The sequence below is a fragment of the Phascolarctos cinereus genome, unplaced genomic scaffold (genome assembly GCF_003287225.1).
Source record: "Phascolarctos cinereus isolate Bilbo 61053 unplaced genomic scaffold, phaCin_HiC Scaffold_8;HRSCAF=390, whole genome shotgun sequence".
Classification (NCBI taxonomy): domain Eukaryota; kingdom Metazoa; phylum Chordata; class Mammalia; order Diprotodontia; family Phascolarctidae; genus Phascolarctos; species Phascolarctos cinereus.
Window position 1 is genome coordinate 1,962,471 of NW_027556291.1, and position 20,954 is coordinate 1,983,424.

Genomic DNA, 20,954 nt, shown 5'->3' on the forward strand with positions numbered 1-20,954 from the left:
TGTGTCTTTTTCTCCATCCTTTTTCCCCCCTGTTTATGCTTTTCTTTCTCCTTTCTCCTCCCCCCACTAGTGTTTTGCTTTAGACCATGTCCTCCTTCAGTCTCTCCTCCCTTCTATTATCCCTTTCACTTTTCTTCCCCTTTACCCTTACTGCTTCTTCCCTCCCTTCTATCCCCCCTCCCTTTTCTTTCCCCTTTTCCCTCCTACTGCCTATAGGGCATGTTAGATTTCTATGCCTATCTGATTATGTTATTCCCTTCTTAAGCCAAATCTGATGAGAGTAAGTTTCAAACAATGCTCACCCCCCTCCCTTCTTTCCCTCTGCTGTAATAGGATTTTGTGTCTTTTCCTGTAATGTAATTTACCCTTGTCTTCTTCCTCCTTTTTCAGTACATTTTCTAAAATCAGACTAATCCACTTACTTGGATCTACTTAACCCACTTGATTAGATTTTTTTTTATCATTACATCAAAGTCAACTAATATCCACCCCCTTTATGTATATTCCTTTAACATGGTGTAATAACAATACAGTTCTCAAGAGTTGCAAGTGTCATCTTCCCTTGCAGGGATGTAAACAGTCCACCCTTATTAACAACATATTGTATCTTTCTGTCCCATTTACCTTTTTATGTCTCTCTTGAATCTTGTACTTGAAGATCAAATTTTTTGTTGAGCTCTGGTCTTTTTATCAGGAAAGTTTAGAAGTCCCCTATTTCATTGAATGTCCATCTTCTCCCTTGAAAAACCATGCTTATTTTTGCAGGGTAGTTGATCCTTGGCTGCAATCCCAGATCCTTTGCCTTACGGAATATCATGTTCCATGCCCTCTGGTCTTTTAATGTAGAAGCTGCAAGGTCCTGTGTAATCCTGACCATAGTTCCATGATATTTAAATTGTTTCTTTCTGGCTGCTTGCAGCACCTTCTCTTTCATCTGGTAATTTTGGAATTTTGCTGTTACGTTCCTTGGCGTTGTCAATTTGGGTCCTCTTTCAGGCGGTGAGCGCTGTATTCTTCCTGTGGTTATTTTCCCTTCTGGTTCTAGGACTTCAGGGCAGTTTTCCTTTATGATTTCCTGAAAGATACTGTCCAGGCTCTTTTTTTCATCATGATTTTCAGGTAGTCCAAAAATTTTTAAATTGTCCCTCCTGGATTGATTTTCCAGGTCGGTTGCTTTACCAATGAGGTATTTTATGTTTTCATCTATTTTTTCATTTTTTTGTTTCTGTTTTACTGACTCTTGCTCTCTCATAGAGTCATTAGTTTCCATTTGTCCAATTCTAGTTTTTAACAGATTGTTTTCTTCTGTTAGTTTTTGTACTTCCTTCTCCAATTGGCCAATTGTATTTTTAGTACAATTTAATAATTCTGATTTTAAAAAACAATTAATAGTATTTTATTTTTCCCAATTGTCTAGACAATTTTTAGCATTCATTTTTACAAGATTTTGAGTTCCAAAATTTTCTCCCCCCCCTCCTCTTCCAAAAATGGTAGGTGATTTGATACAGGTTATACATGTGCTATCACATAAAACACATTTCCATATTAGTCACAGTTGTGAAAGAAGAAACAGATCAAAAAGATAAAAACCACGAAAAAGGCAAGTGAAAAAAGTCTGCTTCGATCTGCATTCAGAGGCCGTCAGTTCTTTATCTGGATGAGGACAGCATTTTCCTTAGTGTATCCTTTGTACTTGTCTTGGGTCATTGTGTTGCTGAGAAGAGCTGAGTCATTCATAGTTGATCATCACACAATCTTGCTGATATTGTGTATAATGTTTTCCTTGTTCTGCTCATTTCACTTTGCATCAGTTCGTACAAGTCTTTCCAGGTCTTTCTGAAATCATCCTGCTCAGGTGTATCCCTTCACATTCATATACCACAGCTTGTTCGGCCATTCCCCAATTGATGGGTATGCCTTCAACTTCCAATATTTTGCCACCACAAAAAGGGCTGCTCTAATATTTTTGCACATGTAGGCAGTCCATTCTAATTTTCAAGGAGTCTGTTGCTTGAGTAAGGTCTTGTATCTCTTGTGCCAACCTATTAATTACCTTTCCAATTCTTTCTTCCATAGCTCTCATTTTTCCCATTCTTCCCTAGCACTCTCACTTCAATTGTTTCCTCTAGTTCTCTCATTTCATTTATAAAATAATTTTTAGCTCTTTAATAAAAGAAAAGCTCTTGCTTCTCCTCTTCTAGGAATTCTACTTGAGTTTATACCCAAGCTATATTTTTCTTTTAGGCTTTGCTTGTAGATGTTTTGGAGTCTTTTTCTCCTGACTTTGTGTGTTGAGCATCCCTGTTACCAGAACTCTTTATGGTAGGATTCTTTTTTGTTTGCTCATTCTTCTGTCCTTACTTCTTGACTTTGAACATTGCATTAGGGCTAGGTTTTATGTAATTCTAGAGGGGATGTCTAGGCCATGCTCGATCATGTTTTATGTCCTTAGGGGTCCTGCTGCTGCTTTCTTGGAGAATTGAATGTTGTGCTATTCTAGAATCTAAGTGACAGCTTAGTCTGGGGACCTATAAGCTTTCAGTGCACCTAAAGTGTTTTGATCAGGGGAAAACCCAAGAATTGCCTTTGTATTCTGAGCTCTGCAAGTTTCTGACCTGAGTTTTGAATCCAAACAATATAATGGTGGACTTGCCTTTGGTTGGAGCTCCAGTCTGCTGGACTGGGTACTTCTGGACGCAGCCATTATTAGCCAGCTGAAAAGCTCTGCAGATTGAGAGTGGCAGAACTTCAGGCTCTCTTTGACTGAGCTTTCTGCCCAGGTTATTCTACTGTGGGCTTTGACTATGTATACAGCTGGATCTGAGACCATGCCCTGCTCCTGGGGTTAGTCACATAGCTTTTGCTTGCTTCTGCACTTGCCTCTTGCTCAGTACATACCTAGGGTCCACAACTACTCTTTTCCCTGGTCCTTGATATTGAGGAAAGAGAACAGGAAAGGGAAGAGAATAAGTATTTATATAGAGCCTACTATGTGGCGGGTATTATGCTAATCATTTTCCAAATATTATCTTATTTGATCCTCAAAATGATTCTATGAGGTAGGTGCTATTCTTAGCACCATTTTGTAGTTGAAGAAACCGAGGCAAACAGAGGTTAAGTGTTAAACAGAGGTTAAGCCCAGGATCACACAGCTAGTAAATATCTGAGGTTGGATTTGAACTCAAATCTTCCTGACTTCAGGCCCAGCGCCCTAACCACTGTGCTACCGAGCTGCCCTATACTCCCAGGTGCAGTCTGCACTAGGTTTGTGACCCAGCAGTGGGAAGTAAGTGACAAGGCTGTGTCTGTTTCTGCTTCCTGAACACGATCAGGGGTTTCTGGTTTTCTCTGATGGATCTAGGATTTCTTACACTGGTGCGCAGCAGCTGGCAGGCCTTCATTCAGTACCCTTGATGGAAAGCTCAACCCATTCCCTAGTGTCTGAAGACCTCCCTGTGTGTCTCCCTATGAGGACCTGGGCATGATGAAATAATTCACTATGCTTTCAACAAATTCCTGATCCAGACTTGCTCTGGTGAGTTTTCTCGATCTTTGTGGAATGGTTGTAGGCAAAAGCTTGGTTGCACTTCTTCCTTCCACACTGCCATCTTGGCTAAGCTCCAACAATTGGGGAAATATGGCAGTTGGCCTGGGTGAGGGCGGGGGGCAGAAAGACATCTGTTGTTGCCAGTCATCCTAAGGATGCTTCCATTCACCACCCCCCACGTCGGTGTCCCTGTCTGTCTTTCCATACCTCTCTTTCTCTCTGGGGGTATAGGCATCTTGTAAAAGTTGAGGGCAGCTCTGAAGAGTTGCCTTTATTTGAGCGTTGTTTCCTGTATATCTGTGTTCTCCTGTGTTGTGGCTGTCCCTGGAGAAAGTCTTGGGTATTGAGCTCTGAGCCCTTTCCTAATTTCTTGGGCATGTCTGGATTTGAGGCGATGGGACCCCCTCAAACTAGTAGTTGTAGGACCCTGATAATGCTAACACACAGCATGACATCTGGAGACCTGGAGGGTCCCTGGGCTACCCTCTTAGGAAATGGCTGCCGTTGGCTTCTATTTCTTCTTCAGACAGGGAGAGGTAGCCTTTGACCTCTTTGCAAGTTTCTTCGAGGGGCTTTTCCTATGCAAATGCTCCAGAGTCCGTTCTGAGTCTGAAATGCATGTCCATTCAATGGGACATCCCACCAGATCCAACTGCCATCTCCACTGTATTGGCAGGTCAGAACAATTCAGCACCAACAAACTGTGTGACCTTTGGCAAGTCAGTACCCCCCTGAGTGTTCGTTTCCCCATCTGGAAAATGCACAGGCCTGATTGTCTCAAGGCTCTTAAGCTGGGCTCTAGAAACTTTTCTTTTTAATACATTGTTAATGGTATCGCAACAGAATTGGCTTCCTCTGCATTCCTACGAATGCATTTTAAACCATCCTGAGAAAGGATCCAGAATTTTCTTCATCTGACTGCCAAAGGCCACCCCTATCTAGAACTAAAATGCAAATGGATTTTCTCCACAGAAACCAAAAAGGTGACAAGCCCCAGCAATCTCTGAGCTCCAAAGCCCCTTCCAGCTTCCAGCCCATAAACCAAGCCGACATTTTCAGGCATCAAAGACAATCACTGAATTCCCCTAATGGCTGGAGAGAGTGAGAAGGGACATTCCCAGGTCATTTCCACTTCAATTGGAACTATAGGGGGACTCAATTTTCTTACTTGTAACAGGGGGATAATCAAATAAAGCCTGTATATTGTAATCTGGGGGCAGCTTTGAAGGGACGGGAGGATTACAGAATTTAAGAGCTGTGAGGGACCTTTATGATCATCTAGTCTAAGGTCTCGAGGCCACGTGTGGCCCTCTGGGTCCTCAAGTGCACCCCTTTGACTGAATCCAAACTTCACAGGACAAATCCCCTTCATAAAAGGATTGTTTCTGTAAAACTTGGAGTCAGTCAAAAAGCTGTGCCCAAGGACCTAGAGGGCCGCATGTGGCTTCGAGGCCCAAGGTTCCCCACCCCATCTAGTCTAAGCCCCACTTATTTACAGATGAGGAAATTGAGGCACAGAGTTGCAGTGACTTGTTCAAAGTCACACAACTTGTAAGTGTGAGAGCCACAACTTGAGCTCAGGGGTTCTCATTTGCAGATGCAGGGGGTTCTTTTTACTGTGCTAAGGTGCCTTTTCACTCCAACCCTATGACCCTTTCATTCACTGATTGAGCTGCCTCTTCCACTCCTGGTCCGTTAGTCCGCTCTGTGATTCTCCCTTTGGATCTGGCCTTCCCACCGGCCCTCTTGCCTTCTTGTGTTTGGTGTAATGTTAAAGATTCTGCCAGCTGTGGATTCTCCAGCTGCACATCTGGAACTCTTGGCTGACTTGTTGCACTCCCTCCCAGGAATTTCTCTAGGGAGTGGGGAGGTGTATTAAGGCTAGAGCAGCTGCCTGCAAATGAAGGCGCCAGAGTCCCCAGGCCGCTCTCCCCTCCCCACCCTCAAGCTCCATCCTGGCCATCACGTTTCAGCATTTGTCCACTGAAGGGACACTTTAGCTCTTTTCAGGAGAAAAGACTCAATTGTCATTGAACTTCAGAGCTCAGCGGGACTTTAGAACATGGAACACAGAATGTAGCTCTGGAAAGACACCAGAACCTAAAATGTCCGAGGTGGAAGGGGGCCTCAGAGACCTTCATTATTCACTTTACAGTGAGGAAATGGGAGGGGCTGTGGTGGGGAGTCACTCGTTCGGGCTTACTTATATAGCTAGCTAGTGCCAGAGATAGAACGAAAACCCAGATTTCCTGGTAGCTCAAGCCAGCATTCTCACATCATATTCAAAGGAACTCTACTGCCCCCCCCCCCTTCAAGAACCTTAGTAAGCGGTTATCGAATGAATGAATGGCTAGCTCAGTCCCCTCGGGCTGGCCCCATGACTGGGTCTCTTGCTTCAACTTCTCTGTCTCTTGCTCTGTCTCTGTCAGACTCTGTTTCCCCCCACCCCTACCCCTAGCCCTTCTCAGTCCCTTCGGGCTGGCCCCAAGACTGGGTCTCTTGTGTTCCCTCCTTCTCTGTCTGTGGCTGTCCCCCCCCCCCGCCCCACTCCCCTTTTGGCTCCCAGGCCGTGGCTGCTCCCGGGATTCCTGTCCAGGCTTCGTCGGTGCGCCAGCTGCCTGAGGCTTGGACCTCGGCCCTGGCTGGCAGGTTTCATTCCAAAGCCATAACTGTTTTAATTACTTGGTCTGTGAAACCCCTGGAAGGGAGAAAGAGACCGAGAAGGGCTGTGCTGGGTTAGGTGGGGACACTGGGAGGTGGCCAGCGCACTTTTCTCCGCCCAGACCTCGTTTTTCACCAGGTTCAGTTCCACAAGCACTTAGTTGGCGCCTGCTGTGCGCAGGGAAGGCACTGAGCGTGGAGTGGAATCGACTTGTGATCCGGCTCCTGTGTTCCCTTCGAGACCGAACCGGGCACGGGACGAGAGCTCGCCTTTCCAGAGTGCCACTCGTACGGTTAGCCTCCCCGTGGCAGGCGCCCAAGGGTTAACTGGAGGCGGAGTCCAGAGCTGAAGGGCAGCCACTCCCGCCAACGGGAACGGGAAAAGCGGGAAGCTGGGGGAGGAGCGAGCGGTCTGGGGCGGGGCCGCACGCGGCCCGGCCCCGCCCCTTGAGCAAGGGGCCGGGGTGGAGTCGTCAGGGGGGCGGGGCGCGGGGCGCCGGGCGCCGCAGGAGGCGCCGATTGGGTGGCGGAGCCGTCCCTCCGCGATCACGGGGCGGGGCCAGACCGCGCCCCCGCCTCCCTCCGCCCGCCCCCCCGCCCGCGGAGTGGGGCCGCACACGCGGCTGCTCCCCACTCCGGCCCGCCCAGCCGCCGCCGCCGCCGCCTCGTCCGTCTGTCCGTCCGGCTGTCCGTCTGTCCGTGTGTGCGTCCGAGGTGCAGCGGCCGCGGGTGCCCCGAGCCCCCGACCCATGGCCGCTCAGTAGACGCTCCTGACAGGGCTCCTTCCGAGAGTGCCGGCCCAAGCAGCAGACGCGGCGGCGGCGGCGGCAGCGGCGCGAGGCCCGCGGGCCTCCCGGGCGGACGGACGGGCGTGCGTGCGTGCCAGAGAGTGCGGGAGGCCCCCCGGAGGCCATGGGCTTTGCCCAAGAGGCGGCAGCGGCGCGCGGGGAACCCGGGCCAATCGCGGGGCCGGTCACCGGACCGGGCCGCCGCCGGGCCAGCCAGCGGGGCTGCGGCTGTCGCGGGGGCCCGGCTTCGGCGGGCGCCGGGAGCAGCTGCCGCCTCTTCCTGGCTTTTTTCGCTCTGTCTCTGGCCCTCCACCTGCTGACGCTCTGCTGCTACCTGGAGCTGCGCTCTGAGCTGCGGCGAGAGCTAGCAGCCGAGGCCCGCCGCGCCCCCGTCCCCGCCGGGCCGCCCGCCGGGCCCCCCGACGCTACCATTGATGCCTCCCGGGACGCCTGGGCAGCCCGTCGCCGCCGCCAACGCGGGCAGCTGCCACCTCAACTCCAACAGCAGCAGCAGCTGCTGCCACCGCCCGAACCCGAGCCCAGGGACACGGCGCTTCTCCCCGGCCCTGGGGACCCGCAGCAGGTGAGTCACTCCTCCTGCGGGGCGGCCCAAGGAGGGAGGGAAGGAGGGTACACCTGCTCCCCTGTGCTAGTGATCGCCTGTCACCCTCTGCCGCAGTAACCGGGAATGTAACTAAGTCACTAAGTAACTAGCAAAACTCATTCAGTTTGAAAGTAACTCACCAAGTCAGTCACAAAGTTACCTACAAAGTTGTTCACAAAGTAACTGGCAAAGTTGCTCACAAAGTAATTGGCAAAGTAAGTTACAAAGTTGGTTGCGAAGTAACTGGCAAAGTAACTTAAGGAAGATGGTCACAAAGTAACCTACAAAGTTGGTCACAGAGTAACTCACAAAGTAATTCACCAAGTAACTGGAAAAGTCAGTCACCAAGTCAGTCTCCAAGTAAGCTAAGTAACTGACAAAGTAACTCACCAAAGTCAGTCACAGAGAACCTGGGAAAGAAATTCGCTAAGTTTTAGTCAAAGAGGACCTGGCAAGGTAACTAAGTCACAAAGTATTAAGCCAGTTGCAAACCAAATGGCAAAGTCATTGCACTAACCAGGGAGTGGAGGCAGGCCCCTTGGAGGGACTGCAGCTTCATGCCTCAGGGTGACTACTATCTCTTAGCAGCTACAAGGCTGCCAGCAGCTCAAGCGAGTGCTGTGTGCCACAGGGAAGTAACTCTTTAACCAACTCCATGTCAGACCAAGTGAGATGATTTGGTTTTTACCTGCAATTTGAGATCCACACCAGCTGGGTCATTCCTTGGGAAGGGCTCACTACCACCAAGCTATTTAAAAAGTCTGGGGAAACACTCCTTTTCCACCTTATTGCATGTTGCCTCTGTCCCTGGGGGCTGAGGATGAGGAGGAGGGAGTGTCCAGTAGCCACATGCTAAAGAAATGAGATCTCCCCAGAGGAGCCAGAGACTGTATTATGTGTATATGAACTTTCCAGTGGTTTGGTTTGTTTGAATCGGTCAGCTTTTACTTTTTTTCTCCTCTCATAGTTAACTCTTTGAGGGTACATTGAGAGCCATTCTATTGAGATTGAATTGTTTGTAAAGTGTAAATTGTTTGTAAAATGCATTGAAATAGCCTTCTGGCTTGATCACAGAACAGTCAGTCGTATGTTTCTATTGCTTGGGAAGCAGAGGGCAACTGGGGTCAATCATGTGCTTGAAGGCCAAGGGTGAGTCTGGCATTCTCTCTGAAATATAAGAACTCAGTAGTTTACTGTGCAGTAAGGGTGCAGGTGGGCATGCATTCACAGGGCTGTAGAATTGGACATTACTATTGAGGATAACTGAATATTGCTGAACTTTCTCTAGTTTAGATTTTGTTATTTCCAGGCTTCTCTTGCTTTGCTAGCAGGCTCTGACTTATAGAAGGGCTGATCAAAGAAGATGCAGGCAAAGCGAGCTTCCTAAGCTTGCAACTTTATATTTTGTAGCAAAATGATAATTAAGTGAGATTTTGGCTCCTTTCAATAACTTTCTCCCCACCCCTTCAACCTTCTTCTCTCCTCCCCCAGTAGATATACTTTGCAATCGAACCCTAATGGAAAAGTAAAGGAATTCAGTATCCTTTTTTGGCATTCAATATATAGATGGTCCTGTGTTTATAGTCTGTTGATTAACAGAACATCTGGACTTCTGAGGCTTCTCTTCTTGGGAGAAAGAGGCTAGGAGTGACCTCTAATGGGGTTTGGGACACCTATTCTCCTAGAACATTTCATACTGTCTTGCCTAAGTTTTAAACCTCTACCTTCCTATTAGGCCTGAAACTATGCTGTCTTTCTTACTCCATTTGGGCTGTAGACACACTAGTACCTTATCTTTCTCCTGCCCCTAGTCAGGGTCAGAGAGAGGCTCTTGTTAGCTGTACTGATTTCAACTACATCTTTCCTATTTTCCTTGCATCTTTGAAGCTTTCAGGAAAAGTCAGGCAGTTTTAAAAGTAGCTTTTGGCTTAGGTGAACTTCTGCATATCTCGAAGGCGATGTTTTGAGTCTTCTTCAGTGAGTGTCCAAATTGAGCCATTTCCAATCAAATGGCTCCTGTGGAGTTCTGGGTCAAGTTTCTGGTGCTCTAGGGCATCCTCTGCTGGCTGGGCTGGGATATATAATTATAGTACATGCTGACAGATGTGGATTCATAAATAGGGAACTGAACAGCTTCTCGGGTTCTGGCCATGTAGGTCAGATTTTTGTATTTTATTTTTCAAAACAAACAGCTGCTGTGGCAGCAGTGGCTCTTGGGTGGAGAGAGATGAGAAATGTGCACACTCCAGTGTGCCATGTGCTCTTCATCAGACCATCTATAAGTAGCAAAGCCAAACAAATGGGAGAGAAACTCCTAGAAAATCTCATGAAGACATGAATGGACTGAATAGGGTCAAACCAGCTACTGGGTATGATAAGATAATATACTTAAGCATCATAGGCTTAGAGCTAGAAGAGCCTCCCCTCTTTTTACAGAGGAAGAAGCTGAAGCTCAGAGAGGGTAATTGACTTGCCTAAAGTCTCACAGGTAATAAGGATAGAGCTGAGATTCAAACTCAGATACTGTGATTTCAAATCCAAAAACTTTCCCCCAACAACATACTTTCAAACTCCACATAAGATGATTGCCTCTGAGTTCTTGGCTGCAACCCAGGCTTTAGGAGCTATTGTAGGCTGTTGTCTGAAGCTCCTGGCCCAGTGTCCTGCTGGGCCCCAAAGACCAAGAATACAGGCAGTGAGGGGAAAGCAGGAAACACGATCTTCCCCTGGTACAAAGCTGGGGGAGGAGGAGGGTACCACAGGTGCTTCTGGTAGTTAATGCCCTCCCAGTAAGACACAAAGCTGGAGATGTTCCCAAAGAACATGACTAAATGGCTGGGGCCTGGGAGGGGTTGGAGAATTTTTAGTATGAGGAGAGACTACAAAGCCCTAAAGCCTCTTGAATTCTGAGTGATATCAGCTCCAAGGACAAGTGAGTGGCTCACTGGGACTCAGGGTAGGAGAGACCTCTTGAAGCTTGCGGGCCAAATGTATTTTACCTTTAACATCTCATTACTCCAAGAAGTGGGACAGATAGAGATGGGACGGATAAGTTTGTAGAAAGATTGGGTGGATGACTTAATGACCTGGCAAAGAATTTCAGAAAGTAGAGGCAGTATGGGGCATGTTCCTTATCTTTGCACATAATAAGTCTCTTCTTACAAAATGCCCCTTGATTGCAACTGCTAGACAAGATTCTGGACTAGGTGGCCCCTTGATCTAACCCAATATGGCAGTCCCTATGTACCTCCCTTAAGTATGGTTGAGGTGGATGAATAAGGTCACTTAGTTAATAAGCATTTGTTAAATACTTACTGTGTGCCAGGCACTGTGTTGTGCTGTGCTAAACACTGGAGGTACAAAGAAAGGCAAAAGATGGCTCCATCCCTAGAGGAGTTCACAGGCAACATGTTAACTGTATACAGACAAGCTATGTGCAAGAGAAATAGGAAATAGTCAACAGAAGGAAGGCATTCGAATTAAAAGAGAGCTTGGGAAAGGCTTCCTGTACAAGGAGGGATTTTAGCTGGGCCTTGAAGGCAGCTGGGAGCCAGGAGGCAGAGATGGGGAGGGCATTCCAGGCATAGGGGATGGTGACAGCTAGTGAAAATGGCCAGAGTCGGGAGATGGAGGGTCTTGTTGGTGGAACAGCCCGGGGGGCAGTATCACTGCATTGAAGAGTATGTGACAGAGAGTAAAGTGTAAGAAAACTGGGAAGGTATGAAGGGCTTTGAATGCCAGACAGAGCATTTTGTATTTGATTCTGGAGGCCATAGGAAACCATCAGAATTTATTGACTAGGGGAGTAATACGGTCAGACCTGAGCTTTGGAAGATAACTTTGGTAGCCAAGTTGAGGGTAGATTGGAGTGGGGACAGCTTGGAGGCAGGCAGCCCCCCACCCCCAGCAGCTATTGCAATAATCTAGGTATGAGAAGATGAGGGCCTGCACCAGGGAGGTGGCAGTGTCAGAGGAGAGAAGGGGATGTATTGGAGAGATGAATCAGCAGGCTTTGGCAACAGTTTGGATGGGGGATGGGGGATAGGGGATGGGGGATGGGGGTGGGAGATAGTAAGGAGTCCAGGATGACTCCTAGGTTGGGAGCTTGAGGCATGGGAGCGTGGTGGTGTTGCCCTCCCTCTACAGTAATACAGAAGGTAGGAGGTGTCAGGGGGAAGTTAGAGGGAAAGTTAATGAGGTCAGTTTTGGCCTTGGTGTGACATTCAAGGCTTCTGACCAATTGGTGCCATCTTGCCCCTTCAGCCTTATAGCTAGGTCATTAGTACCCCTATGACACAAAGCCCACTTAGCTTCCAAGGTGTCCTCCAACTGAGAGGCAGTGTGGTGAACTGGACAAAGAACCATTCTTGAAGCCAGAAGGACCCGGTGTTGAGACCCCCCTGTGACCCTGGGAAGGTCACCCCAAATTCTTAGTGCCCCCAAGCAATTCTCTAAGACTGGGAAGTTGCTAAGAAGGTGCTGCCCTACATTTACAGATGGAGTTTCCTATGCCAATAAATTCATAGGTCCTAGCCAATCTTGTGGCACTAGAAGGTGGCACCACTGTGCAGAGAGCACTGAACCTGAAGGTGAGAAGACCTGAGTTCAAATCCAGCCTCGGACACTTACTAGCTGTGTGATCTTGAGCAAGTCACTTAACCTCTGTCTGTCTCAGTTTCCTACCTGTGAAATGGAGATAATGATATCATCTGCCTCCCAGGGTTGTTGTGAGGATAAAATAAAATGCTTCGACAACTTTAAGGTACCATATGAATGTGTGCTGTTGTCATCATCATCCTCACTGTTAGGTGATGAAGTGGTGGATTGAATGTTGAAATGGGAGTCAGAAAGACCTGTATTCAAATTCTACAAATCACTGAACCTCTTGGGACTTGGGGACTCCCTCTAGATCCAGTTTCCAAAGTTGGCAATGGATTGAGCTTCACGTCGGGGGAGGGAGTTGCTACCAAAGCACTCACTGACAGGCACGGCTCTGGGCGAGACCTCTGTTTCCTACCTGGCCGGTTAGTTACTGGCTGTCTTTCTGCTTCTATTTGTATCAAGCTTAGCACAGAGCTTGTTGACTGAATATTGACCCAATACTGTTCAGGGCCGTGTTCACTTCAGCTCAGGGCTTTGTTTTCCTTAGCTGTGGCCCAGGTCCCTAGTACTTCTCCATTTATTCATTCAGCAGAGTTGGAATGCTGTTCTGTGCAAGGTGCTGTGGGGGAAGTGAAGGACCAGCCATCTCAAGCTCCTGTCCTCAGAGGTCTTAGAATCAATTTTCTTTTCTCTTTTTTTTAAATTTTTTTTTAAAGGCAATTGGGGTTAAGTGACTTGCCCAGGGTCACACAGCTAGTACCTGTCAAGTGTTTGGTCTGAGGCCAGATTTGTACTCAGGTCCTCCTGACTTCAGGGACGGTGCTCTATCCACTGTGCCACCTAGCTGCCCCTAGAATCAATTTTCTTAAAGCAGTAGCTCCCCAAGGCCTCCAGGATCAAATAGAAAGTCCTTTGATTGTCATTCAAGGCCCTCGATAATCTAGCCCCTCTCCCCAGCACCTTTGCAATCTTCTTCTATCCCTTCCCCCCATCATATATGCTGTGATCCAGTGACACTGATCTCTTTGCTATTCTTCGGTCTCCTGCCTCTGGGCGTTTGCACTGGCCTGGCTGCTTGGCATGCTCTCCCTCCTCGTTGCTGCCTGCTGCTTTCCCTGACTTCCTTCGTTTTTCAGCCAACATCCCACCTTCTACAGGGAACCTTTCCCAATCCCTCTTAGTACTAATGCTTTCCTTCTTTTTATTCATCTCCCATTTATGCTGTCCAAATCTCATTTGTACATATTTGTTTGCATGTTGTGTCCCCACCTTAGACTATGGGCCGTATTGCTCCAGGTGCTCACCTGGTCTGCAGGGATCTCGTGAGGCAAGGCCCCACCACCCTGGGCAGGAGGACACAGACCAGCAGGGCTCAGGATGAGGAGGCCTGGGTGGGCTATGATCTGCAGCCCTGGAAGGAATGCCCCTATGCATGAGATCATGGCCATTTGGGAATTTGAGCAAGCCAAGACAGCAAGTGATTAACTGGAAACACAGCTTAAGTGCGGTCTTGTCCGGCATGAAAGCGTCTTCTAAAGGGCTGGGGGACTCCCGGGAACACTGGGCTTTTGATCTTGGTAAGAGCCTACTGGGTGTGAGGGAAGACAAGGAAGGTGTGTGCAGAGGCACGTGAAGCTCCCAACAGGCACTTTTTAGTTCTTGGCTAGGGATGAAAACCAAGCTGATTTGTTTATTTGTCTCAAGCTGTGTGTGGGAGTGATCTGCTCTGTGATAGAGTGGGCACAGCTCTGGCTCACTTGCCTAGGCTCCTCCTCCTCCTCCTCCTTTCTTCCTTTTCTCCTTAGGGTGCTGGATCCGAGAGCAATCTTTCTAGGGCAGAAAGCTGGGTGGGCATGAGTAAGGGAGGAGAGATGTATTTGGTGGCAATGGGAAAGAGGCTTCGACAAGCTCCTGTCTTAGGTTGCTCTTCTCCTTCCTAGCCAAATTTTGTTCTTGTTTTTTGTCTTTTTAAAAATGTTTTTATCGGTACTTTTTGTGTTTATCCCACCTATATTTCTCCCCACATATCCTTGTCCCTCCTCACTCTGAGAGAGCCTTCTCACAGAACAAAGAATTTTTTAAAAAAGATAAATAGAAAAAGAGGGGGGAAATCAGCAAAATTGACGAGTGCGTTGATAACATACGTACACTGTTTCTCACATCTCTTCTTTGGGGCCATACTGGTTCTTTGTAATTTTGAAACATTCACTCTTTTTAAAAAATATTTTTATTTCATTAAATATTTCCCAATTACATTTAAAAATATTTTTTAACATTCATTGTCTAAAATGTTGAGTTTGAAAATCTCTTCTTTCCTCCCACCCCAAACAATATGATATTGATTATACATGTGAAGTCATGTAAAACATTTCCATATTAGCCACGTGCAACATTCACTGTTGATTGTTTTGTGGTTGGAGTCGTTGTGTAGATCGACTCTGCTTACTTCATTCTGTATCCGTTCTTGCAGATCTTCCCAGGCTTCTCTGTCTCCATCATTATTGGCCATTTCTTAGAGCACAGTAAAATTCTTTTACCCTCATGTACCATGGTTTGTTTAGCCCTTCTCCAATCTTCTTTATTTCCAGTTCTTCGCTACCCCCAAAAGTGCTGCTATGAATATTTGGGCACATCTGGGGACTTGGCAATGACCTCCTTGAGGTGTATGTCTAGTATTGGAATCTCTGGATCAAAGGATAGGGAAGTTTTAGTCACTTTCTTTGAATATTTTCCAATTCATTTCCAGAATCATAGCCAAAGAGCAGTCTACATGAATTGTGTTTACTTCTTTCAGTCTTCCCCCTTTGCAATCCAGCATCCAACCTCATTACTCAGAAATGTTTCTTTTTCAAGTCACCCATAATCTCTTAATGGCTCAGCTGATCTTTTCTCAGTCTTTATCCTTCTTGACTTCTCTGTAGCATTTGACACTGTGGATCACTCTCTCCTCCTGCACACCAGCTGCTCTTCTCTGGGTTTTTGTGATCCTGCTCTTTCTTGGTTCTCTTCCTACCTTCTCATTCTGCTATTGGTTTGTCATTCATCATATGCCTTCTAACTGCACGTGTCGCCTAAGGCCCTGTCCTGGGCTACGTTATCTTCTCTCCCTACATTCTCTCACTTGGTGACTTCATTGTCTCCCACTGGTTCAGTGATCATTTCTCGGAACATCCAGGCTCAGTCTCCTGCCAGGGCTTGGACAACTCAAACTGAATGCTCTCTAGACATCTCAGACTCAGCATGTCCAAACTAGAACTCAGGTGACACAGGCCTGAAATGAGGAGTAGATGGGAGAGACTGAGGTAGAAACTATAGGATTTGGCAACCGGAGTGAGGAATCCCAAGGGTAATGTCAACATTGCAAACCTAGGAACTTGGGAAGATGGTGGTACCCCTGACAGAAATGCTGCCTCTACAGCCTTCTCATGCTGGAAAATCCCTCCTCTCCTTCGGTCCCTTTCTCTGATTGCTCAGCTCTTCCTGGCACTTCCATTTGGGGGAAAAGATACCAACTAGCAGGCTACTGCCATCTTCCAAGAAAGTGTCTTACTTTGGGTCTATCACCTTTCCTTTGGCCACATTTGTTGCCTAGAGGACTCAAAGACTTTGGCCTAGCCAGACTTCTTGTTTCCCATTTTTTCTTTAAAAAAAAATTAAATGTGAGTTTTCCCAATTATCAAGCATTTCTTTTTTCTCTCCCCCCCTCAACCTCCATTGGAAAAAGGAAAAACTAAATCCTTGTAACAACTAGGCACAGTCAAGTCAAACCAGTTCCCATACTGGTCACATCCAATGGCTCATTCTGCCTGTCGGTCAGGAGGTGGGGAGTGCACTTGGTCATCAGTGTTGGTCTTCTGGATTCATGGCTGATCATCCCTTTAATCAGGGTTCTGAAGTCCTCAAAATTGTTCCTTTTTACAATGTTGTTCATATGGTATAAACTGGTCTCTTGTTTTTGGTTACTTTGTTCTACATCAGTTTGTGGGGTTTCCCAGGTTTCTCTCAAACTATATCTTTCATCACTTCTTATAATACGGTAATGTTCCTTTGTAGTCATGTGACATCATTTGGCCATTCCCCAATTGACAGGTATGGCTGCTATTTTTATATGTCTTATGTTTGTACACATAGAGCCTTTTCTTCTTTCTTCGGTTTCTTTGGGTCATAAGCCTACTTACTAGTATTTCTGATGAGTTACGCATTTATTAAGCACCTACTGTGTGCCAAGCCCTGTGGATCCAAACAGAAGAGTCAGACAGTCCCTACCCTTGAGGAGCTCCCATTCTAATGGGGGAGACAATCCTTAGAGAAGGTTTCAGCTGCAAGTCTGATGGAAGTAAAGGTCCCATGGTCCTTAGGGTGGAGTAGCCAAGCAGGTACTCAGCCTCTTCTTTTAGGTAATTTCCACTGATAAAATCATGAGTTTCTGATATTGAGCCACTGGGCAGAGCCAAGGATTTGGTGGCCTCTTCTCCACAGGAATAGCCTCTTCACATGAGGACTTCCAGAGTGGGAAGGAGTCCTGGCAGTTTGGGGGATGCTGCCACTCCCAGGCCCCTTGTGTCTATCTGCTTGTTGGTGACAATTGGTCAATAGTTGTTACTGGAGGTGATGAAAAAGGTGAGTCCCCTTTCCACAGTGATCACTCCTTTCAATGTTGATTCCAGAGGTTGGGCTAGAAGCAGGGAAGGTGGTTTAGGGGGGCAGGGCACAGCCCCCTCCAACATTTGTCATTTTCCATTGTTGCCAACTTTGCCAATTTGCTGGGTCTGGGATGGAACCCCAGAGTTTCTTTAATCTGCATTTCTCTATTAGTGATTTGGAGCAATTTTTTCATGTGGCTAAGGGTAGCTTGGATTTCTTCAAGTTTCTTCAAGATGGATGATGATGATGGTCAGAACTGCTCTAAGGAGTTTCTGCTCTAGGAGGGTGCTTGAGTTCTGTGTTCAACTCTGAGATTTTATGACAAAGCATCTACTCTATAGACATTCACTGGTGGCAAAGTAAAGGCAAAACCACTGGCAGGGAGCAGCCCACCTGGCCCAGGTCACAAAGCTAGACATCAAACTCCATGAACTAAGGAAGTAGGCTGCAGTGTCATCATTTCAAGCCTGGGGAGCATTCATCCTGATTTTTCTTTACATAGCTCTTGATTTAGCAGTGAGGCTTGTTTTAAATAAAAGGATTATAGGATTTAGGGCTAGAAAGGACCCCAGAAACAATCTAGTCCAATCTCATTTTCCAAAGGCTCTGAGAGGGCAAGGTCTTACCCAAAGAAAGGGCTTATGGTTTCTCTTCCAAGTTAGGAACTCTGACTCTTTTGTTCTGCACATTGAGGACACAGGATAAGAAGTGAAGTGACTTGCTAGGGGTCAAATAGGTAGAAAGGCAGGAAGCAGCTGGGCTAGCTGGCCCCTCACTCCATTTTTATTCCATTGGCTAGGAAGAATTTGAGCCAGTAAACTAGGAAAATGACACAGCAAGGACAGCTTGAAAGCCTCCCATTTCCAACTAGCTTGGTCCAGTATAATAGAGAAAGAAAGCGAAGATCAAATCACCACCTCTTTTGACAAGGGAACATTATGTGCTTCTTTGCTGGACAGAGCTCCATTTCTTCGTGTTTGTTTTTCAGCCTTAGGCTTCTCCGAGGGGTTTTCTCACTTTATTCTTTTTTTTGGGGGGGGTGAGGCAATTGGGGTTAAGTGACTTGCCCAGGGTCACCTAGCTAGTGTCAAGCATCTGAGGTCAGATTTGAACTCTGGTCCTCCTGACTCCAGGGCTGGTGCTGTACCCACTGTACCACCCAGCTGCCCCTTCTCACTTTATTCTTGTGGTCGTTGTGTACATTGTTCTCCTGGTCTCTTTATACATATCTCTCTATGTTTCTCTCAATTCCTCATCACTTCACACTGTATGTTCATATTTCATGGCATTCACACACCATTTTGTTTAGCTGTGGCCCCAATCAGAGTTCACACTTTGTTCCCAATTAAAAAAAAAATTATTATGAACCTAAAAACCAAAAAAAACCCAAAAGCAAAAAAAGAGCATTTCCACGAATGTAGCAGAACATAAAAAGAGAAAAGTATATGAAACTGTGAATCTCCACTTTATACCACTCACTTAAAAAAAGGTATAAAGTATAACAAATTCCACATGACTTTCAAAGCCGTCCTGCTTGTCTGTGCTCCCTTCTCAACTCAACTTCCTTCTGGGCATGTTTGGAAATGTTTCAGTATCTCCCTTTTTTCTTTTTTTTTTTTTGGCAACACCTCTTCCCTCTCCCCCATTAAAGCCAGTATGGGGGGGGGGGAACACCTTGTGGCACATAAATATAATCAGTTAAAATAAAGCTTCAAAGCATCCAAGTCCACAATGTTTCTCTTTTTGCACTTTAATTCTGTCATCTCCCTGTCAGGTTAAGCTTTGACATCCGTCCTCTGGAGACATGCTTGGACATTATGTTGATTAGAGTTCTTAAGTATTTCAAGGTTGTTTTTCCTTTGTGATATTGTCATTGTCCTGGTTCTGCTCACTCCACTCTGTATCGGTTTACATTACCCACATTACCCATCTCCAAAATCATCTCATTTTGTCATTTTTTATGGTGAAGCAGTGGATAGAGCACCTGGCTTGGAGCCAAGAAGACCTGACTTCACATCTGATCTCAGATGCTTCCTAGCTGTGTGACCCTGGGCTCACTGCTTAACCTGTTTGCCTCAGTTTCCTCATTTATCAAATGAGCTGGAGAAGGAAATGAATGGCAAATCACTCCAGTATCTTTGCCAAGAGAATTCCAAAGGAGGACACAAAGAGTCTGGCACAACTAGAAATGGCTGAACAGCAACAGCAAAGTGTTGCCATGATATTCCATTCCGTTCATATGCCACAATTTGTTGATTTGCCTTCACATTCGAGTTCTTTGCTTTTCTTGTTTTTTTTCTTTTAATCGCTCACTTGAGGATCAGACAGTTTGTTTTGTTTGTGAGTATTCCTCATCTAGTATTATCCTTCTCGTTCCCTGTTTGACTTTGCTATGTTTCTACACCATGCTGCCCGTGTGGCCTCCCTTCTTTTGTTCGTTTCAGGTAAGTGATGTTCATCTGATACCTGGCTTCTCCCACACGCCTTCCTTCATTTTTGTATATTCTTTATCATATCCCCCAGCTCTGAGAAATGACAAGTCCCATCCCTCCAGTGGATTCCTTTTCCCTTCCCTTCAGGAGATGAGCAGTGAAGCCTTCCTACTTTTACTTTGCCTTCTGGTTCTACTAGATTTGAGCAGCTTTCTTTTAGGACTTCTGCAAATAGAGTGGTCACGATTTTCTTATATAAATTGTCAGTGTCTGGGAGTTGAATGATTCTTAAGTTATTTCTCTTTGTCCTGTCTTCAAGATCAGTTGTTTCTGACACCAGATATCTCACATTCTCTCCCATTTTCTTCTATCTTTTGATTGTGTTCTAATCTTTCTTGCTGTCTCACGAAGTCACTGATTTCTGTTTGGTCTAGTTTAGTTTTCAGGAAATTGATAACAGGTAAAATTGGCCACTTCTAAGCTGCTTGTTTCTCCTTCCAATTCTTTTTTCCACTGCTTTTATTTGTTTATTTTTTTCATCTCTTGCATCATTTCTTCTAGGTATTCATTTAATCCTTGTGAAAAATAATATTTCTCCTTGAAGTTGTTTATAGTTGCTGTAGAGTTATTCTTTCTTTCTTTTGGGAGAGCTACAGTAATTTTTAATACTGGTCAGTGTCTTTGACTTACCTCTTCAGCCTTAGTTCCTGAGTCAAGGCTTTGTACTAGGACCAGGCTCTGCCCCATTGCTGTGCTGTTAGGTGGGGTGCTCTTGCCTTGGGTTCCTGCACTGACCTCTACCTCCTGGGGTTATTACTCTCCCACCTCAGTCTTGAGGTTTGGAGTAATGGATCATCAGGGCTCTCTTTATATCTCTGGAGAGAATGTTAGGGAGCTGAGGTGTCCCAGTGTGTGGTGCTGGTTACTCCTTATTAATCATTACCTTGGGACTCTCTGATCATCCTGGAGTTTTCTGGGGGAAGCCCTCTGCTCTTGCCGCCTCTGGACCCAGAGCCTTGCAGGTTACATGTCTCAGTTCAGCCTCTGTTTGCAGTGTGGGCTTCTGCTTGCTGTTCAGTTCTGAGACGGAAGAAGTCTCTTACTGTAGTGTCTCATTATATTTCTTAATCATTACTTGGTTTGGTGTGAAGTCCAGATTTATTTTCTGGAGTAGGTGTGGACTAGCTGGGTAGCCCATCTTGAAAGGCAGTCATCTTGACAAGAAGTCTTCTTTCTTTCTTCATTCTTGTTACATGACTGTCCCAGCTCCTTTTTCTGGTCGTGCATGTCCTTCGGGATCCCATGAAACAAACATCATGGATGCATTCCTGAAAAAGTTATGCATAAACTGAATTCTTAAAAACAGAATCAATTATTGTCCACTGGGGTGTGAGGGGGCGAGAGATATAATTAAGCATTTACAGGAACCCCATGGTGAATTCTTTGCCAAGTGAATCACATCCTGCATTATGCCCTATGAGTGTGAGATGTACCTTTAAAGTACTAAGACTTGTTAATGTGGTCCTTGGAAATGAATCTCAGCATTTAGTAGCTATCCTCCATACCACGTAATCTGGAAGCTAGATAGGTCTTCAGCTGCAGCTATCCATCCCCCTCCCCCACACACATCTGAAATCAGACATCATTCATCTACAACGTTCCTGTTGAGCCATCAT

At 46.2% G+C, this 20,954-nt stretch overlaps 1 protein-coding gene across 4 annotated transcripts in view; it reads left to right on the forward strand.

Moving 5' to 3' along the window:
* Positions 1–6,806: 6,806 nt before the first annotated feature.
* Positions 6,807–20,954, forward strand: part of EDA (ectodysplasin A) — a 189,906-nt gene continuing 175,758 nt past the window's right edge. For all 4 annotated transcript variants that reach the window (XM_020976552.2, XM_020976553.2, XM_020976554.2 and 1 more), the window contains exon 1: positions 6,807–7,579. In XM_020976552.2, the coding sequence (XP_020832211.1) occupies positions 7,121–7,579 (459 nt within the window). In that variant the 5' untranslated portion in view covers positions 6,807–7,120. The remainder of the gene's footprint in view (positions 7,580–20,954) is intronic.